This window comes from Narcine bancroftii, chromosome 1 (genome assembly GCF_036971445.1).
Source record: "Narcine bancroftii isolate sNarBan1 chromosome 1, sNarBan1.hap1, whole genome shotgun sequence".
Classification (NCBI taxonomy): Eukaryota; Metazoa; Chordata; class Chondrichthyes; order Torpediniformes; family Narcinidae; genus Narcine; species Narcine bancroftii.
In genome coordinates, this window is record NC_091469.1 from 317,551,494 (window position 1) to 317,577,872 (window position 26,379).

Here is a 26,379-nt window from a genome sequence, read left to right on the forward strand (position 1 = left end):
GAGGCCACTTCACACCGCATTGTTCCGCAAAGCATTCCCATCAATCCCACTTCTTCCCCCATATTGCCCGGTAGCCTACTTTCCTACTCCATCTTGATACTAACACTGGTGAGAATTTACAGTAGCCAAGTAGCTTGTCAACCAGCACATCTTTGGGGAAATGCACATCACAGAGAGAACATGCAAACTCCACACAGACAGTGAGATGGAATCTGTGTTGCTGGGGGGGGGGGTAAAGCAGTAATCCTACCTGTTGTGATATAGTCAGGATAATGTGACGTATGTTATCACTACATCATCCCCATTCTACCCCAAAGGGCATTGAAAGACAAGTGCAAATTGTGAAATGGCAGATTCATATAACAGAAGAGAGTTTACTTACTGATGTTTTCCACAAGTTCAGCTACTTAAGTTGCACTGGAAAGAAAGTGACAAAGAACACTAATTTTCTCTTTCTCTTGAGAAGGAGGGATGTTATATAGTCAGGATAATGTGAACTATTTTGAAACCGTGTTAAGAATGCACCCTTCTCACTGTAGTGCACCACTGAGGGGCGCATGTATATGGATATGAGTGTGTGCGGACAGTTTCATGAGATGGTAGAAAGCATCAGTAAGTAAAGCCTCTTCTGTTATTTGAATCTTGCATCTCCAAGTTATTTAAGAAGCCTCCCAAGTAACACAGAGATATAACACCTGTAGTGCCACATTTCACACAAGGACTGCAGGAAATTGGGACCACTCTTTACCCAAAATGCTGTCAAACCCAGAGCACAGCTGACCCTCATGTACTTCTGTAAGTTTGGGATAGTGAATTATGAAACTCAAATATACAGACTCAGATGAATGATTAACCACGTAACAGAATGAGTTTGAGGAGCTGAGTAGCCTTGTCCCTGCTGATATGTTCCAATGACCTCTGAAGAACTGCTTGACCAGTTCAGGGAAGGACAAGGGAATAGGGAATTAATGAAGCAAAGACCCACCCCCTGACCACAATGCCAAGTGCTTCTGGGCACAAGAGACTGACAGCACTGAGTGGCTCAATAATACCACAGAGTGTCTAAATTTTAAAAAATAATTTTAAATTTAAATTCAAGACGTACCAACAAGGTTACAGGCGAGTTTGACCCCTCCAATCTCCAAATAATAACCCTGGTTGCAGTTGCACAGCTGACTCAGAGCCAAGTCAGATTTTCCCCAGATGTGTACATCACTCTGTAACTATATTTATCAGGATGGATGTGAAACCATGGACCGTTGCCTAAAGGCAGGTAGTGGTGGGAACACACAAAGCTCAGTCCGCTAGAGCCAGTCTATTTATCAAAATAAAAGTTGCTCAGAATCTGTGCAGAAAACAACTTGTGATTCAAACAATGACCCTCCATTCCAAATATTACATGCTTGTGTGCGCGCATTTACCTTCATGTCAAATTACCAACAGATGGCTACTGTTTAAATTGCAGAACTATAATTTATATAAATAATTCATTAAAATATTAAATGGTTTGAATAACAGAGCAGCCGAAATTTTTGGAGATAAATGTATAGAGTTTGAGAATACAACACAATCTTGGAAATAACTCCATGCTGGTCCTTTCGACAAGAGATTTCCCCTTATTTTTCATTAATCCACGCTGGGGCAACAAAGCTCAGAAGGGTGCTGTGCGATACAAGAAGGTGCTGGAGAAACTTGGCAGGTCAGGAGGCAAAGGGACATAAACAACATTTCAAGGCTGAGCCCTTCGCCAAGATATGACCAAAATGGGCAGGCACCTGAATAAAAAATTGGGGTAGGGGGAGGGGGGGAATGAGGAGGAGGGGGGAGGAGAACAACCAACAGGCAGACAGGTGGATATGGGTGGGAGGGCAGGAGACGGGGGAGAGAGAGGGAAGGCATTGGGGATCTGAAGGAAAGGGGAGGGAGAGAAAGACAGAGACCTAACTGAAACTGATGCCAATCCCATCTAACTGAAGAGTGCCCAGACAGAATATTAGTTCCTGTTCCTCAAATTTGCAGTTGGTCCAATTGGCCACAGCCTTTATTCTAATTAATTTCTCACTTATTTTTCCACCTCATACGGATTCCTCCTTTTGATGATTGCCACTGCTCTATTTTTGCACCAAATGTCCTCTTATTGTCCTTCCTGCCTCGCCTGTAACTTTGACGTTGTTTGCTTTGATGACTAAGCACTGGCGTTGCCATTTGCTGCATCTCTTTGTCTCCCTTGCTTTGGAGGTCCTTCAGATCTTCTTCAGAGGAACTCCAATCTAACCAGGTCAAATCCTTTTGGAACTCGATCGCTAATGGACTCTCACATTTAAATGTTGGCAATAAATCATCCTTTTGCATGATGATTTGTAAACTCAGGCAATAACTCCGATTAATTCAGCAGCCCATTTGCTTTTGCCCCAATCCCTCTCAATCCTGATCACCTTCCCAGCTGGAAATATATGTTCCCAGTTCTCCATTTCTTTGAGCCAGTTCTTCAACTTTGTCCCACAACATTCTCCTTTTCATTGTTCACACGATTTAACATTCCAGTACCACTTCGTTGAGGACAGGAAGAAATGAACACTAAGTACTGACCATGCCAGCTAACATTGAAGGCAATTATAAACAGGCTGTCAGAAAACTTAAGAACTTACTTTGTGTGGTAAACTATTGTTGCATATAATTGTCTGGTCAGGCATACCTATCAGCCGATTGAACCTGTGGCCCCTCCCACGGGCTCCTATATAAAGGGGACTGTACCATAGCCCCCTCCTCAGAGCAGGATAGTCGAACAGCCTTTGTTCTGAAGTGAATAGAAGCCAATTGGTATCTCAAGAACAGTCTTTCGAGCAGTTGATGGTGCTGCAGCGTGCGCACTACCGCCAAGAGTGGAATGAAGGCGCACATCCCAAGAAGTTGAAGTTGAAGGCTGCTTTACTGCAACGGCATCTCTGCTCAGATTCTCTCCCCGCTGCACGAGTGACGTAACGGCAGCGCCAGCCTCCGTCCGGTTGGTTGGCGTTCCCGCTATTGGCCTGCCTGGGACGAAGGCCGTTGGGCCCCCCACATGGGGTCTGCGCAGCCGCTGTGCTCGTCATCCATCTTGTGTACCAGGGCCACTTCCCGGTTAGCAGGCTGCTGCAGAGCATCACTTTGGAAGTCACTGGACCATGCTCACAGTTTCCAAGAGAATGTCTGCTGGCAATGAGTTGTGGTTCACCCCACATCCCTTTGCCACACATTATGCATTTCATACAAGGAGCTGCTGATCGAATTTCACTACGAAGCAACCATTACAAAATAAATGCAGACCACTACAAAATAAATGCAGACCACTTGAGATCCTTGATTTGAGAATTTGCCACCAGTTCTAATGGCAGACAGTCATGTCGAACTTAAAACCTGAACTCACAAATAGAAATGGCAATGATGTTTTCCTCAGAGTCTCCACATTTTTTTAAAAAATCGACCAGGACATTGGACTTCTAATAAGTTTTTCTTTTAAATTTGATGGGTTTGATTAAAACCTGAATTGATGACCAGGTGTTTCATTTCACTATTACCTTGGACATCTGGACAAGTTTACGACGTTTCAAAGTGATGTGCAAGATGATTTCAGATTTTATTTAATCTTCTCTGAAATATCTATTCTTCTTAGTTCTGTTGCAACGGTGAAGGGGCCGCCGCCTCAAAGAACATCGCTGTCCAAAAAGAAATGAATTAGGAGAGGGCCACCTGACCACTTTTGCCACTGCCTCCACTGTTTGATGAGAACTTGGCTGATTTGATTGTAGTATCAATTCCACATTATCCCCTGGCAACTTCTCATCCCTTGCTCATCAAGTATCTTGTCATTGGGGGGTGTGGCAAGATGGCATAGAGGGTAAATGTGTGGTTCCACCCTTCCACAGTTGGACTATTAAATACCCAATTTTAAAAGTTATAAAAGTAGTTAAAAATATTGTTTACAGACTTTGGGAGTGGAGGATTGAAATGGCTGCAAACTTAAAAAAATCAAAAGCTCAGTTGCAAAAGAAATTACATTACAAAAGTGTTGAAGAATTGAGGCCTACTTACCAAGTTGAAACCACGGAGTCGTCATTTGGAGCCTCCAAGCCTCAGAGGACTCCTGCCGGTTAAGTATCATACCGGCTCCACTTACGCATCCGCACGATGGCGCTGGCTCAGCGACGAGCTCGGTTGGTTCAGACTCGCGCGCTTGTGAGTCCGGGCATGCGGGTGGGCAGGCCGATCGAGGACAGGCCCGCGAGCCCACAACATTGCTTGATGGGCCGGGGCCGCGCAGTGTAGCATCGGAAGACGCATTTGCACGGTCGGTGACCTTGCCGGGCATAAGTGGTGCGTCGCGGGTCTCCGAATTACTGGATAAGTTGTGGGCTGTGGGGGAGCCCGAGCGACGGCAGGCTGACGAGGTCGGCACGCTGTCGTCGGGTGTCCAGACCCGCAGCCGCACCGGAAGAGGACCTATTGCTCTTGAGGAGGAAGAGAATTCAACTTTATTAGAATTTGAAGAACTGGGGACTGAGACTAAAGAAGGTAGGCCTCAAAGGGAGGTGATGGATTGTGTGTTTACAATTCTGGAAGGGATTGCTCAGCAAATGGAAAATATGTCAATGCAGATGTCTACTCAGATGACTCAAGAATTTCTGGAAATGAGAACTAAAATGAACACTATGTGTGAAGAAATAACCTTTGTGAAGCAAGATATTACTTTTGTTAAAAGTGATGTTAGTAGATGTATAAAATCAGTGGACACTGAACAAGATAACTTTAAAAAGATTGAAGAGGCTTTTTTTGAATGCAAGAATCAAGTGGGGTGTAATAGAGAAAAAATGGAAAAAGTGGAGGATTCTTTTGTAGACTGGGGGATTCAGATGAAGGAATTATTGAAGAAGATTAATTCATTAGAAAATCAAAGTCGAAGAAATAATGTCAAAATAGTAGGTCTTCTGGAAGATATAGAAGATTCGGAACCGGTAAAGTTTTTTTTTAAGAAATAGATCCCAGAAGAATTGGGCGAGGAATTTTTTTCCGGTTGGTCTGGAGTTAGATCGGGCGCATAGAGCACTAAGGAAGAAACCGTTCCCAGGCCAACCACCATGAGCAGTTTTGATTCGTTGTTTGAAATATCAGAAAAGAGAAATTATATTGCGAATGGTGGTGCAGAAAGCATGGCAAAACCAGGCTCCAATGATGGTTCAAAATAATATGGTGTTTTTTTATGCAGATTTGAGTCAAGAAATTATTAGAAGGTGTCAAAAATTTAACTCGGTTAAAGAAGTATTGTGGCGAAAGGGATATAAATTTGCTTTTTGTTATCCGGCAGTTTTGAAAGTTTTTTATGGGAACTTTCAATCTCAGTTTTTTGAAAATGATCATGATGCTTTAAGTTTTGCTAATTCATTGCCAGATTTACGAGAAAATGGACAACCGTCACCATTGTCACCTAAGAGGAGGGTAAATGGTAATGGAAATGGGAAGAATGGAAAACATGGGAAAAAAGTTGAATTGACAAAAAGTCTTCACGATATTGAGGATTTGGAACAATCATTGGGATTGGAATCACTGGGTTGAATGTTTTTGTTTACGTACCTAGTGAAAGTCTGACGGGTGGGGGGGGAGGTGACACTGCAACCTTTAGTTACCTGCCACTAGTGGGCTTTACCACACTCTGATTTTTAGGGGGCTACTACTTTTTAGTAGTTTGTTTTGGGATCGTCTTTTTTTGGGGAATTTTTTTTATAGGGAGGGATTAGAATATTACAAGACTTAGAAGGGGAGCATTATTTTATAGTAGTGGGATATATTATTAGATGTAGAAATGTCTAATTTGAATTTTGCAGCATTTAACATCCAGGGTTTGAATAACCTTATTAAGCGTAAACAAGTTTTGGCTTAGATAAGAAAAATGAAAGTTGATATTGCTTTTTTGCAAGAAACACACTTTGACTGAAAAAGAACATTTGAAATTGAAGAGAGAGTGGGTTGGTCATGTCTTCTCTTCTTCTTTTAATTCTAATGCGTGGGGAGTAGCGATTTTAGTTCATAAGAAATTACCGTTTGAGTTGGAATCGTTTGAAGGAAATGCTGGTAGGGTTTTGATGGTTAATTGTTAAATTTTTGCTGAATCGTGGCCTTTGTTAAATATTTATGCGCCTAATGTAGATGGTTTATGTCAGAAGCTTTTTTGTTGTTAAATCAGGCCAATAATACTACTTTGGTAGGGGGAGATTTTAATTGTGTTTTGGATCCTTTATTGGATAGATCTCCAAAAAGTGTAAGAAAATTGAAGGTAGCAACACAAATAGGAGCTTTGATGAAAGATTTTAATTTGGTTGATGTTTGGAGGAGAATGAACCCTACAGAGAAAGATTTTTTTTTTCATTCATTTAGACATGACTCATTTTCTCGAATAGATTTCTTTTTGATTTCGGCACATTTGTTGGGTAGAGTATTGCAGGCTGAATATAAAAGCCGGGTGTATTGGATCATTCTATTTTTTTTCTTGTGTGAGTTCAGAGGTCGTACAATCATCTTATAGATGGAGATTTAATACAATGCTGTTGAAGAAACCCGAGTTTATTACTTTTGTTAAGGAGCAAATTGCATTATTTTTGGTTGAGAATGTTAATTCAGTACGTAGTAATTTTGTACTGTGGGATACTTTGAAGGCATATTTACGAGGGCAAATCATTAGTTATACTATGAAAGTTAAAAAGCAATATGTAGCAGAAAGTTTAATGTTAGAGAAACAAATTACTGAGTTGGAAAAGGAATTTCAGAAAGATGTTACAGAAGATAAAAATGCTGCTTTAATGAAGTTGAAGTTGTGTTATAATACATTACAAACTTATCAGTATGAGCGCCTACTTAATTGATCTAAGCAACGTTATTACGAATTAGGTGAGAGAGCCCATGAAGTATTAGCATGGTGATTAAAAACAGAACAGGCATCATGAACTATTAATGCTGTGAAAAAGAATTCAACATTTATCTATAAACCTCAGGAAATTAATGACCAGTTTTATCCATTTTACCAAAAATTATATACTTCTGAGGGAAAGCAGGATGTTGGTTTTATTGAATCTTATTTATCCAAATTAAATTTACCTGTTTTAGGGGAGGAAGAGGTCAAATAATTTGAAGTTCCATTTACGGATTTTGAGATTAAAGAGGCTACACAGGAGATGCCAAATGGAAAGTCACTAGGAGATTATGGTCTTTCAGCTGAATTTTATAAAGTATTTTAAGATTTATCTTCTGTATTTGGAGATGTTTTGCAGCAAGTAACTGAGGAGCAGTCGTTACCTGAATCTTGTTCAAGTGCTATAATTACTGTGATTCTTAAGAAAGATAGAGATCCATTGAAAGTATCTTCATATAGGCCTATTTCTTTATTAAACGTTGATTATAAAATTAAAGCAAAAGTGTTAGCGAATAGACTTGCCAAATATTTGCCCTAGTTGATACATATAGATCAAACAGGTTTTATTAAAAATAGAAATGCACCTGACAATATTCTTAGATTGATAACTTTAGTCAATGCATTTAGACAGTAACCCAACCACCCAATGATGGTTGCGCTGGATGCGGAAAAAGCCTTTGATAGGGTTGAGTAGAATTTTTTATTTAAGGTGTTAGAGAAGTTTAACTTCGGCCCTTATTTTATTGGCTGGGTTAAGGCTTTATATACAAACCCAGTTGGCAGGGTGGTGACAAATGGCCAAATTTCTTCATCATTCAAATTAATGCGATCGACCCGACAAGGTCATCAGCCTTATTTGCATTGGCTATTGAACCGTTAACTCAGACAATACGACAGAATGATAAAATTGGAGGAATAAAAATTGCAGAAGATGAATATAAGATTAATTTATTTGCAGATGATGTGTTGGTATATTTGACAGAACCGGAACAGTCTTTGAGACATTTACAAGATTGTTTGTTAAAGTTTGGGGAATTGTCTGGATATAAAGTAAACTGGGATAAGAGTGAAATATTGCCAATTGGGGATGGAGATTATTCAGAGTATAAAAATATTATAAAATTAAAGTGGTCCGATAGGATAAAATACTTAGGAATGGTAGTAAGTGCAGATTATCAGTCCTTATATAAACTAAATTATGTCCCTTTATTAAAAAAGATTAAAATGGATTTGATTAAATGGAAAGATTTACCATTGACATTAATTGGTCAAGTAAATTGTATTAAAATGAATATTTTTCTTCGAATTCAATATTTATTTCAGTCTATACCATGTTTACTTTCAAAGGGGTTTTTTTTCAGGATTTAAATAGAGCAGTGTGGGAGTTTTTAATGGAAAGGGAAGTTAGTTCGTGTAAACTTACATGGAAATATGCCTTAGGTGGATTGCAGTTACTTCATTTTCAAAATTATTATGATGCAGTTCAGTTGAAATTTATTAGTAGATTGATGGATATGGACCAACCCTCAAGTTGGGCAAAGGTGGATTGCATATCTGAAGTTGAGATGCACCAGTTTATATTTAAGAAGTATCTCATCATCTTAAAATTATTCAGAGAGCTCTTCGATGAAGGAAGTCTCCAAAAACCCCTGAACCTCGGGAGGGAGGGGGGGGGAAATGCCCCTTCTCTTGCTTTGATGGGCAACAACTGTAACTCCAAGTTGTAGATTCTCCAACACAAGGAAGCAATCTCTCGTCACTGTCCTCTCACCCTCTCAGATTTCAGCCGCATCCCCTCTCAATGTTCTAAATTCCAGTGGGTCCAACCTTGCACAACTTTGCTTCCAGGTAAGCCACCCATCCCCTGCGCTAACCTAGCGCACCTTCTCTGATCTGCTTCCAACGCCCTTACTTGCACAAGGCCAATACCCTGGGAAGATGTCTCACGGAAGCGTATCTTTCCACCTTCTGCATTCAACCTCCACAAAAATATTGTTAGCCTTCCGGCACACATGAGCTTTTTGTGAATAATACACAAACCCAACTGAAGCTCAGAACTATTGCATTCTCTTGGCAAAAAAAGGACAATTTCATACTTTCTCAACAGTGTGTGATCCACCCATTGGCAACTAAGACACTCTTTTTCTGTGCAGCCTCCTTTATGCCATGTGTTTTGTTACTTATCTTTATCAGCAAATTTAGCAGTTCTAGAGGGTAACCAATATATCTGTATTTTTGAATGGAATTAGAAAGGGCACAATCTCAGGTTCACAATTTAGGGCTTAACACAGTGTTGGATGTAACATATTACTGTGGACAGGACTAGTCACGGCCCAAGCAGCTTCTCAGAACAGGGAGCTAAGAATAATGGGAGACCTAGCCAATCTTTATCAAGACTCGAAAAAGGGACCCAACCCGAAACGTTGACTGCCCACTTTCACCTGCCTGACCTGCTGAGTTCCACCAGCTTCCCCTCAATCTTCGAACGAGCTTCCAACAACTGCCATATTTAGGTTTCTCATTCACTCTGGGTGGTAAGAGCATGGCAAGGGCAGGTACTAATGCAGACTTTTTGATTATTTAAGGGACGGCAAGGTTGGCGTAGCAACAGCGTCAGCGGTTGAGTCCGGGGTTCGAATCCCGCGCTGTCTGCTGTCTGTAAGGAGTCCGGACATTCTCCCCCTGTGTCTGCGTGAGTTTCCCCCTGGGGCTCCATTTTCACCCCACCACTCAAAATATACTGGGGGGAGGTGGTGTAGGTTAATTGGGCAGGAAAGGCCCCCTGTTACGGGGCTGCAGGTCTAAATTTAAAATAAAAACGTTTTTAAAATTAACAGACGCATCCGTTCAGGGGAAAGAGAAACAATAGAGGGGCAGACTGAATGGAGCCACGGTTTCCCGCCCCATCTCATTTTTACGGGTGTGTTCAAGCTTCACCCAAACTCATCATGCTTTGAAGTGATGAGTCGTGGCTCCTTCCCCTCGGCCTGCAATCGGTCAGGCTACAAGTAGTTTTTAGAAGGTCAGAGTCAGGCCATAATTAACCCTCATCAACAACAACTCTGCCTTGGTGAGATGTCAGTGAGGGAATGCTGCTGACTGGCACGTTGCACGCCTGCAGGAATGCAGGCTGAGACATACATTGAGGCTTGCCACTGCCAACACAGGAACTATGTGGGGCAGGACCAGTCTCAGATCCTTCCACAAGCGATAACTAAGGAACTTAGATTGGCGGGAAATCCCCTTGAGCAACAGGAGAGGGAGTAACCCTGAGGGAAAGGGGCAGCACATTAATGGCAATGGTGCTATAAATTGTTAACGCATCCATGTTTTCTAACAAAGTGTACTACGAATGTGACACCCTGAATGTTAAAAAAACTGCTCTATTTTTAAATGTTTTCTTTTTTTTTCAAACTTCAGTTTATTTAAATTTTTGAGATTTAGACATATAGCACAGTAACAGGACATTTGGCCCATGAGTCTGTTCCACTCAATTACACCCAATTGACCTACACCCCCAGTACGTTTTGAATGGTGGGAGGAAACTGGAGCCCTCGGAGAAAGCCCCACATGGACACGGGGAGAACATGCAAACTCCTTTCAGAATGAGCAGGATTCGAACCCCAGTCCTGATTGCTGTCGCTGTAACAGCGCTACGCTAACTCACTATGCCAGTGGTTCTCAACCTTTTTCTTTCCCCTCACACTGCTCCAGACCCAAATGTAACCGAAATATTTTGCTTGAGAAAAATGGTCATTGGCCCCATTTCCTTTGGAGTTCTGAAACTGTGCACATAACGAGTCAACGAGGGACAATTAAAACAGTGATTCTCAACCTTCCCTTCCCACTCACATCCCACCTTAAGCAATCCCTTACTAATCACAGAGCACTGATGGCCTAGGGAATAGTTAAAGTGGGATATGAATGGAAAGAAAAAGGCTGAGGATCATTGCCCTATGCTAACTGCACAGCCCTTTATGCATGTATGACTAAACACTACAAATACAAAAAGACCTTGCAGTGTATGCTTTTTTTTAAATTGAGAATAACATCTTCTTTGGATAAAATAACAGCCAGCAAAGGTCTAATTTGAGGGATTCCACAAGGGAGCAAAGATGGCTCCAGACACTGCCTGAGGAAGGAGACCAATTATCATGAAGAACAGAGAACTCCTGGCTCCAGGAGCCTGCTGTGACTGGCTCCATGCTGATGAGCAGCATCCGGGCCTTGGACAAATAGTTAAAGCCAAGGGTCCATGCACAGCAGGGTAGGAAGAACTCAGCAGGTCCTGCAGCAACCATGCAAAGCAATAGGGGCTCAGAAATCTGTGTCTGAGCCGTTCATCAGGGATGTCAATGATCAGGCAAATGCCTGATTAATAAGTTGGGGGGAGGGAGGGGAGTGGAGGATCACGGGCCTATTGGTGAATGGTGGAGGAAGTGGGGGTGTGGAGAAAGGAGCTACAAGGCGAAAGGGGAAGGGGGCTGCTTTCTGATCGGAGGAAGGGGAGGTGAGAGCTGGAGGATGGATGGGCAGAGGACACTGAGGAGGCAGGGGAAAGAGAGAAAGCAAAGAGGGGAGAAATAAAGAGAAAAGGAAGGGCATGCCAGAAATTGGAAGGGTCAGGATGCTGTCAAGCTGGAGACCGCCGAAACGGTGTGGTTCTTCCAGTGTGCACGTGGCCTCAACGTGGTAAAGCCTGGATTAGTTGTTGGGTGAGAGGTGGTGGTGGAGGGTTGGGGGTGGGTGGTGAGACAGACATGTGGGTGGATTAGGCACCTGGGTGAAAGGATGTTTGGCCTAAGGGCTCAGATATTATAGAGGCCCAAGGCCAACCAGCAGGAGGCAGTAAGTAGGAATAAAGTTAGCATTCTGTGACCCATAGCCGAGGGATCAGGACTGCGCTGTCTGCAACATTAAAGGAGGAAGTTGAGCTTGCAAATAAGGCAAATGCAGGGGTGGTAGCCAGGTACAGAGTTCACAAAGATGTTGAGTGGCCAAAATATTGACGATCAGAATATGATGCAGGAAAATGTGAAGCACTCACTTTGAAAGGGGAAAAAAAGCAAATGACTATTTAAACAGTTGAAGGGAGCACCACAAAGCAATTTTGGGTACATTAAACAGAGATATCTAGTGCAAGTCATTTGAAAGGCTCAATGATTACTTTTATTTCAAAGGGGTTGAGGTATAAAAGTAGGTATGTCTTACCGAGACCCAAGTGAGACTACATCTAGGACACCGTGAACCATGTTGGGGCCTTTGTTAAAGAAAAGAAACATTATATATCAAATTACACCAGAGCTCAGAGAAGATTCCCTTCAAAATCCCCAATATGAAGACGAAAGGTTGAACAGGTTAGGTTTGCCCTTGGGAGCCTGGAAGAATAGAGGTGAGCTTGTTGAATTAGACAGGGACTCTTGGGGAGCCTGAAAGGGTAAATACTGGGAAAGTATCTCCAAAAAGGGAAGTTGAGGACCAGAGGCCTCAGAAATAAGGGAACACCGCCCAGGTCATCACAGGCAAAACCCTCGCCACCATCGAGAACATCTACAGGGAACGCTGCCCTGTCGGAGAGCAGCAGCGATCAACAAAGACCCTCACCACCCAGCACGTGCTCTGTTCTCACTGCCACCATCAGGAATGAGGTCTAGGTGCCACAAGACTCCCACCACCAGGTTCAGGAACAGCTGCTACCCCTCTATCATCAGACTCCTCAACGACAAACTCAATCAGAGATTCATTTATGTGCACTTCATTGATTTTCTTTTCTCTTGGTATGACACAGTTTGTTTACACTGACTACAGTTTTTTTGTTTGCACCACCAATAACTGGTAATTCTGCCTCCCCCATGGATAAAAGTAATCTCAGTGTTATATGTAATGTCATGTATGTACTCTGACAATAAATCTGAAGTCTATTTAAGATTAAAACAAGGAAGAATGTATTTATCTCAGAGTTTGGAGTCTGGACTTTCTTGCTCCAGTAAGCTGGGGGTGGGAGTTGAATATGCTTAAAGGTAAGATGGACTTTTCATCAGTAAAAGAATCAAGCGTTAGGAAGATGGGGCTTGAGAAAATAGAGTCACAAGAGATTGCAGATACTGGAATCTGGAACTAAAACAAAGCACAAGGTGAACATTGCAGGTCAAGCTGCATTTGTGGAGGCAGAGGGATGGGCTTTTGTAATATTTTATTTTTGATTTTCCATTATTAAACCAGGAGAACACATCATTGACTGTAACAAAGCCAATCAATATTGTCCAGCAATCTACATATATATGATGTTTCTCCCTCCCCCATCCCCCCTCCCCCCACAGAGAGAAGGAAAAGTAGAGAGAACAAGAGAAAGGAGGAGAAAGGAGAGAGAGACTGGGTGTGGCATCGACGCTTCCAGTCTGAATCCATTAGAGGCAGAGGAATGGTTGACATTTCAGGTCCGATCTTGAGACGGTCACGACCTGAAACACTGACTGTCCCTCTTCCTCCACCAATGCTGTTTGATCTCCTGAGTTCCTTAAACAGTTTGTATTTTTTGAGCGTGAAAAAAATTTGTCGTGATCTCACTGAAAGATGGAGCAAGCTTGAGTGGCCTCCCACTGATGGCTTCTTGGGACCTCGGATCTAAGGCGGCATGGTTGACATAGCAGGTTAGCCAGTCGGGATCCGAATCCCATGCTGTCTGTAAGGAGTTTGCACGCTCTCCCCGTATCTGCGTGGGTTTTCCCCCAGGGGGCTCCGGTTTCCTCCCACTGTTCCAAATGTACTGGGGGAGGGAGGGGGGGAGGTTAATTGGGTGTAAATTGGGCAGCAATGACTTGTGGGCCAGAAGGACCTATTACCGTGCTGCAAGTCCACTTTTAAATTCATCCAAGTCATCCATATGTCTGGCCCTGTTCCTTCAACACACACCCAAAAAGTGACCCATTTAACCCTTTCTTGCTTCCTCCCTGCTCTTTCATGAATGAGGTGATGCAAACAACTTTATAATAATTTCAGAATGTCTTTGCAAAGCACTTGCTTTTACCAAGCTTTTATCCCCCCCTCTAAAATGTTGCCTTATAACTTATCGAGTTATAACATCCTTTCAGAACCCAGCAGTGGAGTTTCCGCACCCTGAGAGTAACTGCTAATATAATGTGAATATTAAACAGTCAGATCAAGAAATAATATGTTCTTAATTCCTCTCTGATCTCAGCTGAATGAAACTGAACAAAGTAAAATATTGGATTCTCCTAATGGTCCCGCAGGACATGAAATAGCCGATTTTATCTATTCCCACCTTTTCGGCAGTCAGCCTTTACATTAGCAAAGATATCTGGAAAGGAAAGTTTGCTAATAATTTATGAACAGATTGGAAAATAGACAAGCAGCTGCTGCAGTGTACAGTACATTAAATTCCAAGCAAAGAGAACATGCAACATAATGACCAGCCAGGTGTCCTTATACCACTTTCAATATGAAGAAAATTATCACTTTCTTCTGGTTCAGCATATAAACCCGAATTGACTGTAAATTCATTCTCGAAATGAGACCACAGACTCCCTACGTCTGCATTTAACTGGATATCTATTTCAATAACTGCAAGCAAAGGATATGAAGCAATTTTTTTTCCAAGTTACACACACATAAGTAAATGGGGAAAAAAATAGGATTTAATATTGGTCCAATTCACTGCCATTCACCCACCTCCGACCACCTGGACTTAACTCTTAAACAAGTTGTTTTCAGGAGTAGAAATGAGTCCCACCCTTCAAACATTGATTATCCAACGAAGATTTTGCTTTCTGACACTTTTGGGTGTGTTTTTCGGATTTTGGGCTGATGATAATCACCTTAACCATGTTGAGGAACTTGGGGGGGCATCCGAGGCGCTCTAGTATTTGCCAAAGCCCTTTCCTGCTCACGGTGTCGAAGGCTTTGGTGAGGTCAACAAAGGTGATGTAGAGTCCTTTGTTTTGTTCTCTGCACTTTTCTTGGAGCTGTCTGAGGGCAAAGACCATGTCAGTAGTTCCTCTGTTTGCGCAAAAGCCGCACTGTGATTCTGGGAGAATATTCTCGGCGACACTAGGTATTATTCTATTAAGGAGAATCCTAGTGAAGATTTTGCCTGCAATGGAGAGCAGCATGATTCCCCTGTGGTTTGAGCAGTCTGATTTCTCACCTTTGTTTTTGTACAGGGTAATGATGATGGCATCACTAAGGTCCTGAGGCAGCTTTTCTTGGTCCCAGCAGAGCATGAAAAACTCATGCAGTTTGGCATGCAGAGCTTTGCCGCCAGCCTTCCAGACCTCTGTGGGGATTCCATCCATACCTGCTGCTTTGCCACTTTTCAGTTGTTCAATTGCCTTATATGTCTCTTCCTGGGTAAGGACCTCATCCAGTTCTAGACTCAAGGGTTGTTGAGGGAGCTGGAGCAGGGCAGATTCTTGGACTGAGCGGTTAGCACTGAAAAGAGATTGGAAGTGTTCTGACCATCGATTGAGGATGGAGATCTTGTCGCTGAGGAGGACTTCGCCGTCTGAGCTGCGCAGAGGGCTTTGGACTTGGGGTGAGGGGCCGCACACAGCCTTGAGTATCGCATAAAAACCCCTGAAGTCGCCAATGTTGGCGCTAAGCTGGGTTTGTTTGGCGAGGCCCCCCCAAGTTCCTCAACATGGTTATCCAACTGCACAAAAACCAACAAGGTCAGGTCAGATACAGCAATGAGCTGTCCAAACCCTTCTCCATTGACAATGGCGTGAAGCAAGGCTGCGTCCTCGCACCAACCCTCTTTACTATCTTCTTCAGCATGATGCTGAAACAAGCCATGAAAGACCTCAACAATGAAGACGCTGTCTACATCCGGTACTGCACGGATGGCAGTCTCTTCAATCTGAGGCGCCTGCAAGCTCACACCAAGACACAAGAGCAACTTGTCCGTGAACTACTCTTTGCAGAGGATGCTGCTTTAGTTGCCCATTCAGAGCCAGCTCTCCAGCACATGACGTCCTGTTATGCGGAAACTGCCAAAATGTTTGTCCTGGAAGTCAGCCTGAATAAAAATGAGGTCCTCCATCAGCCAGCTCCCCACCATGACTACCAGCCCCCCCACATCTCCATCGGGCACATAGAACTCAAAACGGTCAACCAGTTTACCTACCTCGGCTGCACCATTTCATCTGATGCAAGGATCGACAAAGAGATAGACAATAGACTCGCCAAGGCAAACAGCGCCTTTGGAAGACTACACAAAAGTGTCTGGAAAAACAACCACCTGAAGAAACACACAAAGATCAGCGTGTACAGAGCCGTTGTCATACCCACGCTCCTGTTCGGCTCCAAATCATGGGTCCTCTACCGGCATCACCTACGGCTCCTAGAACGCTTCCATCAGCGTTGTCTCCGCTCCATCATCAACATTCATTGGAATGACTTCACCACCAACATCGAAGTACTCGAGCAGGCAGAGTCCGCAAGCATCGAATCCACGCTGCTGAAGACCCAACTGCACTGGGTGGGTCACGTCTCCAGAATGGAGGACCATCGCCTTCCCAAGATCGTGTTCTATGGTGAGCTCTCCACTGGCCACCGAGACAGAGGTGCACCAAAGAAGAGGTACAAGGACTGCTTAAAGAAATCTCTTGGTGCCTGCCACAATGACCACCGCCAGTGGGCTGATCTTGCCTCCAATCGTGCATCTTGGCGCCTCACAGTTTGGCGGGCAGCAACCTCCTTTGAAGAAGACCGCAGAGCCCACCTCACTGACAAAAGACAAAGGAGGAAAAACCCAATACCCAACCCCAACCAACCAATTTTCCCTTGCAACCGCTGCAACTGTGTCTGCCTGTCCCGCATCGGACTTGTCAGTCACCAACGAGCCTGCAGCAGACATGGACATATCCCTCCATAAATCTTCGTCCGCGAAGCCAAGCCAAAGAAATCACCTTAAAGTTTTCCTATCATATACTAGGTTTTTTTGTTAGGTATAATCTACTTTTGTGATTTCATATTTTAAGTCTACTTCAAGCAGACAAAACCACGAAGAGCGACATGTCATCGAAAATTCATTTTATGCATTTGCACTGGGACCTTTTCCCTGCTGATCCAGGTGGCTTTGATGACGAACACAGTGAAAGGTTTCACCAGGACATTGTGACCGTGGAAAAGTGGTATCGGGGCAACTAGAATCCATCAGCGCTGGCCAACTATTGTTGGACGCTGACCCGAGAGGCATCAGATGCTGAGTACAAATGAAAATCAGCGGCAAAACATTTTTAGGTCGGTTGAACTAACGCAATGTGTCGGCATCGTTATGCAATTAAACCTGCTAAATTCAACAAAAGTTCATTTCATGATTCTCCAACTTCCTACGTGATATGGGAAATCTGAAAGGATCTCTGTGTTCAGCTTGAAGTTGTCGATCATAATCCCCAATGGTTGTGCAATGTCATATTCACCTATGAATCCTGCCCGACCTGCTGATCCCCTTCAGCTTGTTATTGTTAACTTCCAGGCCTCCCTGGTTACAATGGGCAACCTTAATGGGCAAGGAAGAAGTCAGGGTCAGCACATTCTGGGCAGGGGAAAAAAAATAATTGTCCTGCATGATTTCTCATACGTCCCATCAGTCCAATTATAAACTATATTCACATTAAGAAATTAAACACAGGAAATATGCAATCCTTACCATTAGCAATATAGTAAATCATGGGTTTCAAACCTTTTCTTCCCACTCACAATCCCATACTAATCACAGAGCCCCGATGGCAGAGGGAATACTTAAGGTGGTATGTGAGTGGAAAGAACAAGGTTGAGACCCCCCCAGCCTAAATGATGAGACAAATTATCATTGACAGTTTGATACGATTGTACGATTTACTGATTTGAGAATTACATACACCTGAGTGGACGGACAGGTCTCATGTTGTGGAATATTCTTGGATATGTTCCTCATAGCTGGAGTTGTGGCAGCTTCCAATAAGAAACAAATTGCAAAAATCCGCAGACATGCTGTTTTTTTTTTAAATTTTTTATTTTTCACACAATAAACCATACTGCCCCGTCCACGTAACCCCGCCCCGTCCACGTAACTCCACCCCGTCCACGTAACCCCACCCCATCCACGTAACTCCACCCCATCCATTAACCAGACATGCTGGTTGAAGTAAAAAAAAACACAAAATGTTGGAGAAGGTCAGCTGGTCAAATCCTGTCCTTTATGTGGCAAAGGTAGAAATACACGACCGACGTTTCAGACTCAAGCCCTTCATCAAGATGTGAGAAAATGCCGGCAGGCGTCCGAACAAAAGAGTGGCAAACCAGGAGATGATAAGTGGAGGATTGAGGGAGGAGACATCAGCGATGAGGGAGAGAGGGGATTACTGGATGGAAGAATTGAAAAGATCCTCCCCCCCCATCTCATTGCTGCTGTCCCCTCCCTCCTTCCTCCACCCATCATCTCCTGCCTTTCCCAACCCATGCCAACATTCTCTCATTCCTTGATGAAGGACTGAAACATCATTTTTGTATCTTTACCCTTGTTACATAAAGGACACTGTCAAACCTGCTGGGTTTCCCCAGCATTTTGTGTCTTTTTTTTAAAACTTATCCCAATTAAAAACCATCACTGTAGACCCAAACCCCACAGAAGCCTGGGGTAGCACTGGCCAAAGACTCGGGAGAAACTGGGGCAGGTTACCCAAACACGCGAGAAGCTGACCTTAAGGATGATCAAATGATCCGGAGAGGGAAAGTTTGCCAGACAATAATAACTCAGGGCCATGACCCGTTTTGATAATTGCTGGTTATTCTACAAACAACCTTTCAAAGAATAGTTTACCCCTCCAGAACTGCAGACCATGGCAACGGCAGACTCATTCATTTTACAAAGAATTGCCGCCACGGAAGCAGCCAGTGGACGAGAAAGCCAATCAAGATCAGCACCAAAATAAATCTCACTGCTCACAACAGGTCACGTTAATCTCAGGAGATTCAAACAAACTCTGCAAAGCGTTAATGCCACAAAGACCATCACAGTCAGGTCATTGCAATTGGCAGCAATAGTTAGGCACTAATGCTGAAAGACTTTGCGTTCCTTGTTACAACCTATAACCTATGAAGTGCTTTCTGGAAACACCATTATTTGTAAAGAGCGTTGATATTTATCAGACTTTGAAATCGATAGGTCTGCTGGAGAAAGTTTTGGAAACCGCGTGTACCATTTTCAAATAAGGATCACGTTCTGGATCAAATCAGGATCCTGCCAGAAGATCTGGGATCACATTCTGGGTCAAATCAGGATCCTGCCAGAAGATCGAAAGAGGATGGTCCCTGTTTAGACTACCATGCCATCAAGGGGCACTTTTAAGCTGCAGCACCTGGGTGGCCCTCCTGGGACCCAGGTGTGATTAGTGGGGCAAAGGTGCTGGAACGATCTCGGGCGGGGGGGGGGTAAAAAGGGTATTAATACCAGGTTGCACTCCATCTGTGGTGAATTTGTCTCAGGACTCTTAGGAACTTGCATGAATACCATTTGGGTGACATTGACGCAAGCTGCTCCTTAGATTGGTCACTTGCTCTGTCCAGGTAACCCTGCCCCATCCAGGTAACCTCACCTGTCCTGGTTACCCACCCCCCGTCCAGGTAGCCTCGCCCCGTCCAGGTAGCCTCGCCCCGTCCAGGTAGCCTCGCCCCGTCCAGGTTGCCTCGCCCCGTCCAGGTTGCCTCGCCCCGTCCAGGTTGCCTCGCCCCGTCCAGGTAGCCTCGCCCCGTCCAGGTAGCCTCGCCCCGTCCAGGTAGCCTCGCCCCGTCCAGGTAGCCTCGCCCCGTCCAGGTAGCCTCGCCCCGTCCAGGTAGCCTCGACCCGTCCAGGTAAGTACGCCCCGTCCAGGTAAGCACGCCCCGTCCAGGTAAGCACGCCCCGTCCAGGTAAGCACGCCCCGTCCAGGTAAGCACGCCCCGTCCAGGTAAGCACGCCCCGTCCAGGTAGCCTCGCCCCGTCCAGGTAGCCTCGCCCCGTCCAGGTAGCCTCGCCCCGTCCAGGTAGCCTCGCCCCGTCCAGGTAGCCTCGCCCCGTCCAGGTAAGCACGCCCCGTCCAGGTAAGCACGCCCCGTCCAGGTAAGCACGCCCCGTCCAGGTAAGCACGCCCCGTCCAGGTAAGCACGCCCCGTCCAGGTAGCCTCGCCCCGTCCAGGTAGCCTCGCCCCGTCCAGGTAGCCTCGCCCCGTCCAGGTAGCCTCGCCCCGTCCAGGTAGCCTCGCCCCGTCCAGGTAAGCACGCCCCGTCCAGGTAAGCACGCCCCGTCCAGGTAAGCACGCCCCGTCCAGGTAAGCACGCCCCGTCCAGGTAAGCACGCCCCGTCCAGGTAAGCACGCCCCGTCCAGGTAAGCACGCCCCGTCCAGGTAAGCACGCCCCGTCCAGGTAAGCACGCCCCGTCCAGGTAAGCACGCCCCGTCCAGGTAAGCACGCCCCGTCCAGGTAAGCACGCCCCGTCCAGGTAAGCACGCCCCATCCAGGTAACCCCACCCCGTCCAGGTAACCCCGCCCTGTGTAAGTAACCCCGTCCTGTCCACGTCACCTCGTCCTGTGTAGGTAACCCTAACCTGTCCAGGTAACCTCACCCCACAGTAGCAGAGCATTCTAGTCCACCCGACCTGAGCCCGGTGCATCCCCCTCCCAGTCCCATTTTCCTTCAATGTCAAAACCGAGCCTGAGTGTCCAACCCCCCACCCCACAGTCAGCTGGTGATCCCCCCGCTGCGAGACCCCAGGCTCCTTACCTCCGAACAAGCGCGGCGAAAGGTGAGCGGGAAGGGATCCGATCAGCAGGCGGGGGGCTCCATGGCCGGCCGAACGCTCGGCCGTGCCCTCCTCCGGCGTGCTGCCTTCCGACTCCTCCGGCGAGCTGTAGGCGCCCGCGCCGTGCGGGATGCTGAGCGACTGGTGCCTGCCACCCGCCGCCCCCGGGCCAGCGGTGGTGGTGGGAGGCGTCGCGCCGTGGTGGCGGCCGCCGCCGGCCAACGCTGAAGAAGCCGCCGCCGCGGAGCCGCTGGAGCCGGGCGCCGACCGGCTGCTGCCGCCGCCGCCACTCGCGGCGGTGGAGGAAGGGAGATCGGAACCCGAGTAGGCTCGGGTCCGACCGTTCGCAGCCGGGCTGCTCTGCTTGGCTCCCATGGGCCGGCCTTTCCGAGCAGTCCCCCCCTCCTCCCCCGATCAACTTCTGCTCACTTTGCCTTCCCGCAATGATCCTGTCCGGTGGCCAGCGAAGAGAAAGCGTGGATGAGGGTGGAGGAGAGGGAGACCCCAGCCGATTCTGTTCCCCCCCTCCTCCTCACCCAGCCCACCCGGACGGGTTCACTGAGCGCCGGGCGCACGGCTCCTCCGCAGCCGGACCAAGGGCTGAGCTAGTCCGGCTGGTGCCCTGGGCTGCCGCTGGCCGGCTCGCTCCGCCATCGCCGTGCTAAAACCAGGAGCATGGCATCAAAGCCAAGAGGAGGAGAGTTTGTGGGGAGGGAAGGAGGGGGGGGCGGCTCGTCGATTCGGTCCCATTCCGCCACCTCTTGCCCACGCCCGGGAAACTCCCCGCCCCGCGAAGACGCGGAAGCGCCGCCGAGCCGCACACATCGCACAAAGTCGAGAGGTCGGACACCGTCCCGAGGGGAGGGGAGGGTGTTGCTGCACCCCCCCCCCCCCCCCCCACTCTTCTCACGTCACAGAACAGCAGGAAGAGATCACAATGAGATGGGGCAAGGAGCAGCGCAGAAGGAGGCGGTGGTAACAGGGAGAGGGGGGCGAGGGTGCATAAAATGAGGAGGGGGGGGGTAGAACTACTGGCGGGAGTGAAATGTGAGAATCCCACGCGGGGAACTTGGATGTTGCAACGAGACAGGGGGAGCGAGCGGGAAATTAACAGAGAAGGGGATGGAAATTGACAGGGGGAGAACGACGGGAGAGGAGATGGCTGTTTCGGGGGTGGAATGACCCAAAGACCAGGGGGTGGGTGAGGATACGGGAGGGGTGGGGAACCCCCCCCGCCCGCCCGGCAGCAGGAGGGGTGGGGAACCCCCCCCGCCCGCCCGGCAGCAGGAGGGGAGAAACAGAAATGGGCAGGGACGCGGATAATGCAGGACGGTGACAGCGACAGAGGGAACGCGTGGTCACAAAAGGGGCATCGTGAGGGGATGGATGTCCACCAAACTCGAGGGGGGCGGAGCAGCACAGAGGGAGAGGGGTGGAAAAAGTAGAAGATGCACACAGTCCCAGGAAGGCAAGGAAAGGGTGAACAAACACAGATCGCAGCACAATAGAAGATGGAGGCAGAACAGGTGCCGATGAATCCCGCCGTAACAGAGAGAGAAGTGATTGTCAATGAAATTGAGTTCGGAATTTATTGATCAAGTCATGAAATTCAGTGTTTTCTGGCACCATCACAGTACAAACATATAACCATCTTAGGTCATTACTATAAAGTAATAGAGCACGAAACCTCAGGCAGTGTCTTCGGTTCATTGGTCATTCAGGAATCTGATGGCAGCGGGGAAGAAGCTGTCCTTGTGCCGCTGAGTGCTCGTCTTTAGGCTCCTGTACCTTTCCCCGATGGTAGCAGAGTGTCTTTGAGGATAGAGACTGTTTTTTTAAGACCCTGCCTCATGTAGATGCCCTGGATGGAGTGAAGTCTGGTGCCTGTGATGTCGCAGGCTGAGTTAACAACCCTCTGGAGTTTATTCTGGTCCTGAGAGTCAGGGCCTCCATACCAGGTAGTCACCAAGCGTTAAGAGGTTGAATATTATGGAGAGATCAGGGTAATAATAAGGTGGAATATTTTGAGTAATTACTTTAATAATGACAAAAAGTAAACACAGAGATGGCAAAATACCTTGGGGGAAAAATACAGTATACAAAGAGATCACCAGTAGAGAGAGAGAGTGTGTGTGCACGAGTGTGAGAGAGAAATACATTGAACGATTTCTAAGTAACCATAGGACAGAATGAGAAGCAGAGAGTAAAGAGACGTGGACCAATTCTCAATGGGCATTGCTCAGCAACAGGAGTGGAAGAGAAATGGAACAATAAACAAGATAAACATGGAAAGATGTGAGGGAGACGGAGAGAAAGTGAGAGGAGAAATGATAGAGGGGTCACATAGTAAACAATGAGAAAATAAAGAGAAGAGATGGAACAACATGAAGGCAGATCATAAAGTGAACTATGTTGGAGGGATTGGAGAATTATACAAAGTGTGATCACGCATGTTCAATAAGAAAGAAAGAGACAGAATGAGGCAGCTGGAAAAACTACAGACAGGCAGTCGATGGAACCGTACACAGAGTTATCTCAGTATCTAAGGAGTCAGAGCTGTGTGAAAATATTGGCCAAGATCACCTAATAACAAAGGAAAATTATTCAGATATGCAGAATCACACATTTAGAATTCAATGAAAAATATGGATTTATTATGCAGCCATAATGACAGAATATGGTTATGCAGAGGAATTGTATTGTAGGGATCACAGCAAGTCAGGGACAGAATAACATACAGAATTATCCCAGGTGGAGAGAGATAGAACAATTATGGGATAATATAAACGTGTTCTAATTACAGCAATGAAGAGAAAGATCCAAACAAAATCTGTTTAGATGACATTAAAATCCATGAAAAGTAATTTGCATATTAAGGGAATTGTCATCAGAGAAGAATACAGGATCACACAGTTCAATGTGGTTTCAGGAGATTCGGTATATCACCAAAGACTTTCAGAGACGTCTACAGGTGAATCGTGGAGAACATTCTGGCTGCCTGCATCGCTGTCTGGTAATGGAGGCGCCAACTCTCAAAACAAGAATAAACTCCAGAGGGTCGTTAACTCCACCTGCGACATCACAGGCACCAGACTTCACTCCATCGAGGACATCTATATGAGGCGGTGTCTTAAAAAAAGCAGCCTCTATCCTCAAAGACCCCCACTACACAGGCCATTCCCTCTTCACTCTGCTACCATCAGGGAAAAGGTTCAGGAGCCTAAAGACGGGCACTCAGCGGCACAAGGACAGCTTCTTTCCCGCTGCCATCAGATTCCTGATTAATCAATGAACAATGCCTGACTTTTTCTGGCACTATTTTTATCTATTGTTGTAAGGTGGTTCATATAAATGTTTGCACTGTGACGCTGACGCAGAGCAATAAATTTTGTGACTGGTTCACGACCATAAATTCTGATTCTGATGAGAGAGTAAATGGCGTGAAAAGTTTTCAAAAAAAAAGGAGCAATTATTATTATATAAATGAATCACGAAAAAGGCAAATAAAGTGTAAAGGCATATCATACCCTGGACATGATGTTGAGAAAGGGTTGCATAATGACCTGAGAAGCAGCTAAATGTTGAAATAAATAGCACAGTAGCAATTATCACGTAATGTCACAGTTTTGTATATCAATAAAATATGATTTTTACACAGAAATAAAGGAAAAATCCTATAAAAAATATGCATACTTACCTCCAGAGTGGTTGCTTGCATAGCACTTTTCCTAAGCACTTTTACGCTGCCTTCCTGTGTTGCAGAGTTTGTCGGAGGCTGAGCATCGTATTCATTAGCCCAGTTTCTTACAGAGCGCCTGCAGTCAATTTACACCATAGCCGCTCCGTGAAAATGTGAGGCAAAAACTACAGACTGGAATTCGGCAAATAAATTCCGTCAGGACATTTTTACCCAGCCGGTGGAGCAGAAAAATTGCACCAATTTACTGCTTCTGAGTGGCTCCTAAAGAGTGGACATTGTTAGAATATACAGGAAAAAATACTAGTTGGAGGGAAAAAAGGTCACCCAATTGTGAAAAATTAAGGTGTGAGAATGAGAGATGAAATACACAGAGATCTAATGGTAACAATATGAAAGCGATGGGCAGGAACATGACCCAGGAAAGAAGAGAGAGGAAATAATGCAGGGGATGCTCCACAGAAACCAGTGAGAAATATTGAGCCATCCTACTGTCACGGAGTCCAGAGGACCACAAAAACCAGCAGCATTAGATATGCCCCACGACACATGGTTACTAAAACAAAAGTAGTTTTTAATTATATTTGAACAAGAAAACAATTAAATTTTAACTTATTACTTAACTGACCTAACCTACATAACCCCCCTTCTAATACTAAGCGCAGGTGTGTTTAATGTATATTTGAGATTAGAAAAGTTCTTTGGATCACAGTCCAATCTCACTGGTTGCAGGCAATTCTTGTGCTGTGCCCAGAAGTTAGCATTAACAAAGTTCACCAGGCTTGGCTGCTTCCAGGACATCCGTAACTGATTCCTTCTCAATCAGTCTTGCTGACAAAACTTTCCCCCTTCAGGGTTCTCCAGATGATCCTCTTTCTTTCAGGTCACCTTTCACATCACCAGTCTTCTCCTTTGACCAGGCAGCCTTCCAAAGTTTGCCAGCTTTGTTCTTCTGGAAATCATTTCTGTCACTCCTCTCTCTGTTTCACACCCTCCCTCTCTGAGAGCAAAACTTCCCCTCTGCCTGCAAAGATCAGGCAAGCTGCTGTCCATACTTTGTTGTCTCCTGCAAAGAGCATACTGCAAAAGTCCTGCAAATATTCTGTGCTTTAAACGTGTGTGTGGAAGCTGCTCTAACAATTCCTCCCAAACCACCTCTAAATACTCGGTCACAGTACAATTTAGGCAGATGAAATATCAGTACGAAGAGAGATAGATTCATGCAAATAATCACCAGCAAGAATGAGAGAGTAAAATATGGCAAAAGGTGAAGGTTCCATTATTGTCATGTAACACGACATTTAGAATGTAACAGACATAAAGTTATTTAACTCCGTCTACCGCAAGGAAGACAGAGTCACCTCCTTGTCCAGAAATGAGGCCCCAGCAAGGAATGAACTCGCTGATCGATCAGAGTCTCAGGAAAGATCCCAAGAAGCAATATATGTATTTACTAAATTGGCCAAAGAGATTAATGTATTCCATACAAGAGAGTGCTGAGGAACTGAAGATTTCCAATATGTCTCATTGATGAGAAAGGGAGAGATGTCACACTGCAATATCATGAAGAATGAATGAGAATGTAACACCTGTGGTTGCTTGGAAGATGTGCGTGAGAAAGTCAGATGTAATAACATGAGGAAAGATAAAAATGAGAGAGAGAGAGAGAGGACAGAAAAAGATAGGGAAGAAATGGAAAGAACAATGCAAGGATACCACGTCGAGATTATTTGAGAGAGAGGGAGGGGAAAAAAAAGAGACCTCATAGCCTGTAAGGGGAAGATGCAACAAATTGGTGTGAATCTCACATAGCAGTAGTGATATCAAGAATGTAAGATCTATAAAAAGTGGTGAAATTAGAGCAGAGCAAGAAGAGAAAAAGCATCTTGTGATAGTGGCCAGAAAAGAGACATACAACATAGAGCAGTGGTTCTCAACCTCTTTCTTCCCACCCACATCTCA

At 45.4% G+C, this 26,379-nt stretch overlaps 1 protein-coding gene and 1 long non-coding RNA gene across 8 annotated transcripts in view; one reads left to right on the plus strand and one right to left on the minus strand.

Moving 5' to 3' along the window:
• Positions 1-21,945, minus strand: part of znrf2b (zinc and ring finger 2b) — a 225,397-nt gene extending 203,452 nt beyond the window's left edge. For 5 of the 7 annotated variants that reach the window (XR_011347460.1, XR_011347464.1, XR_011347474.1 and 2 more), the window contains exon 1: positions 20,702-21,944. Coding sequence is in view for 4 of the 7 variants with exons in the window: in XM_069906546.1 (XP_069762647.1) it covers positions 20,702-21,095 (394 nt within the window). In the remaining 3 variants the exon portion in view is untranslated. Of the gene's footprint in view, positions 1-20,701 lie in introns of all 7 variants that reach the window. The other 2 variants (XM_069906526.1, XM_069906533.1) reach the window with 2 other exon arrangements.
• LOC138747397 (uncharacterized) lies at positions 20,708-24,406 on the plus strand. Its single transcript, XR_011347475.1, has 2 exons — positions 20,708-21,695; positions 23,650-24,406. It is a non-coding gene; the product is annotated as an uncharacterized lncRNA (long non-coding RNA).
• The last annotated feature ends 1,973 nt before the right edge of the window (positions 24,407-26,379 follow it).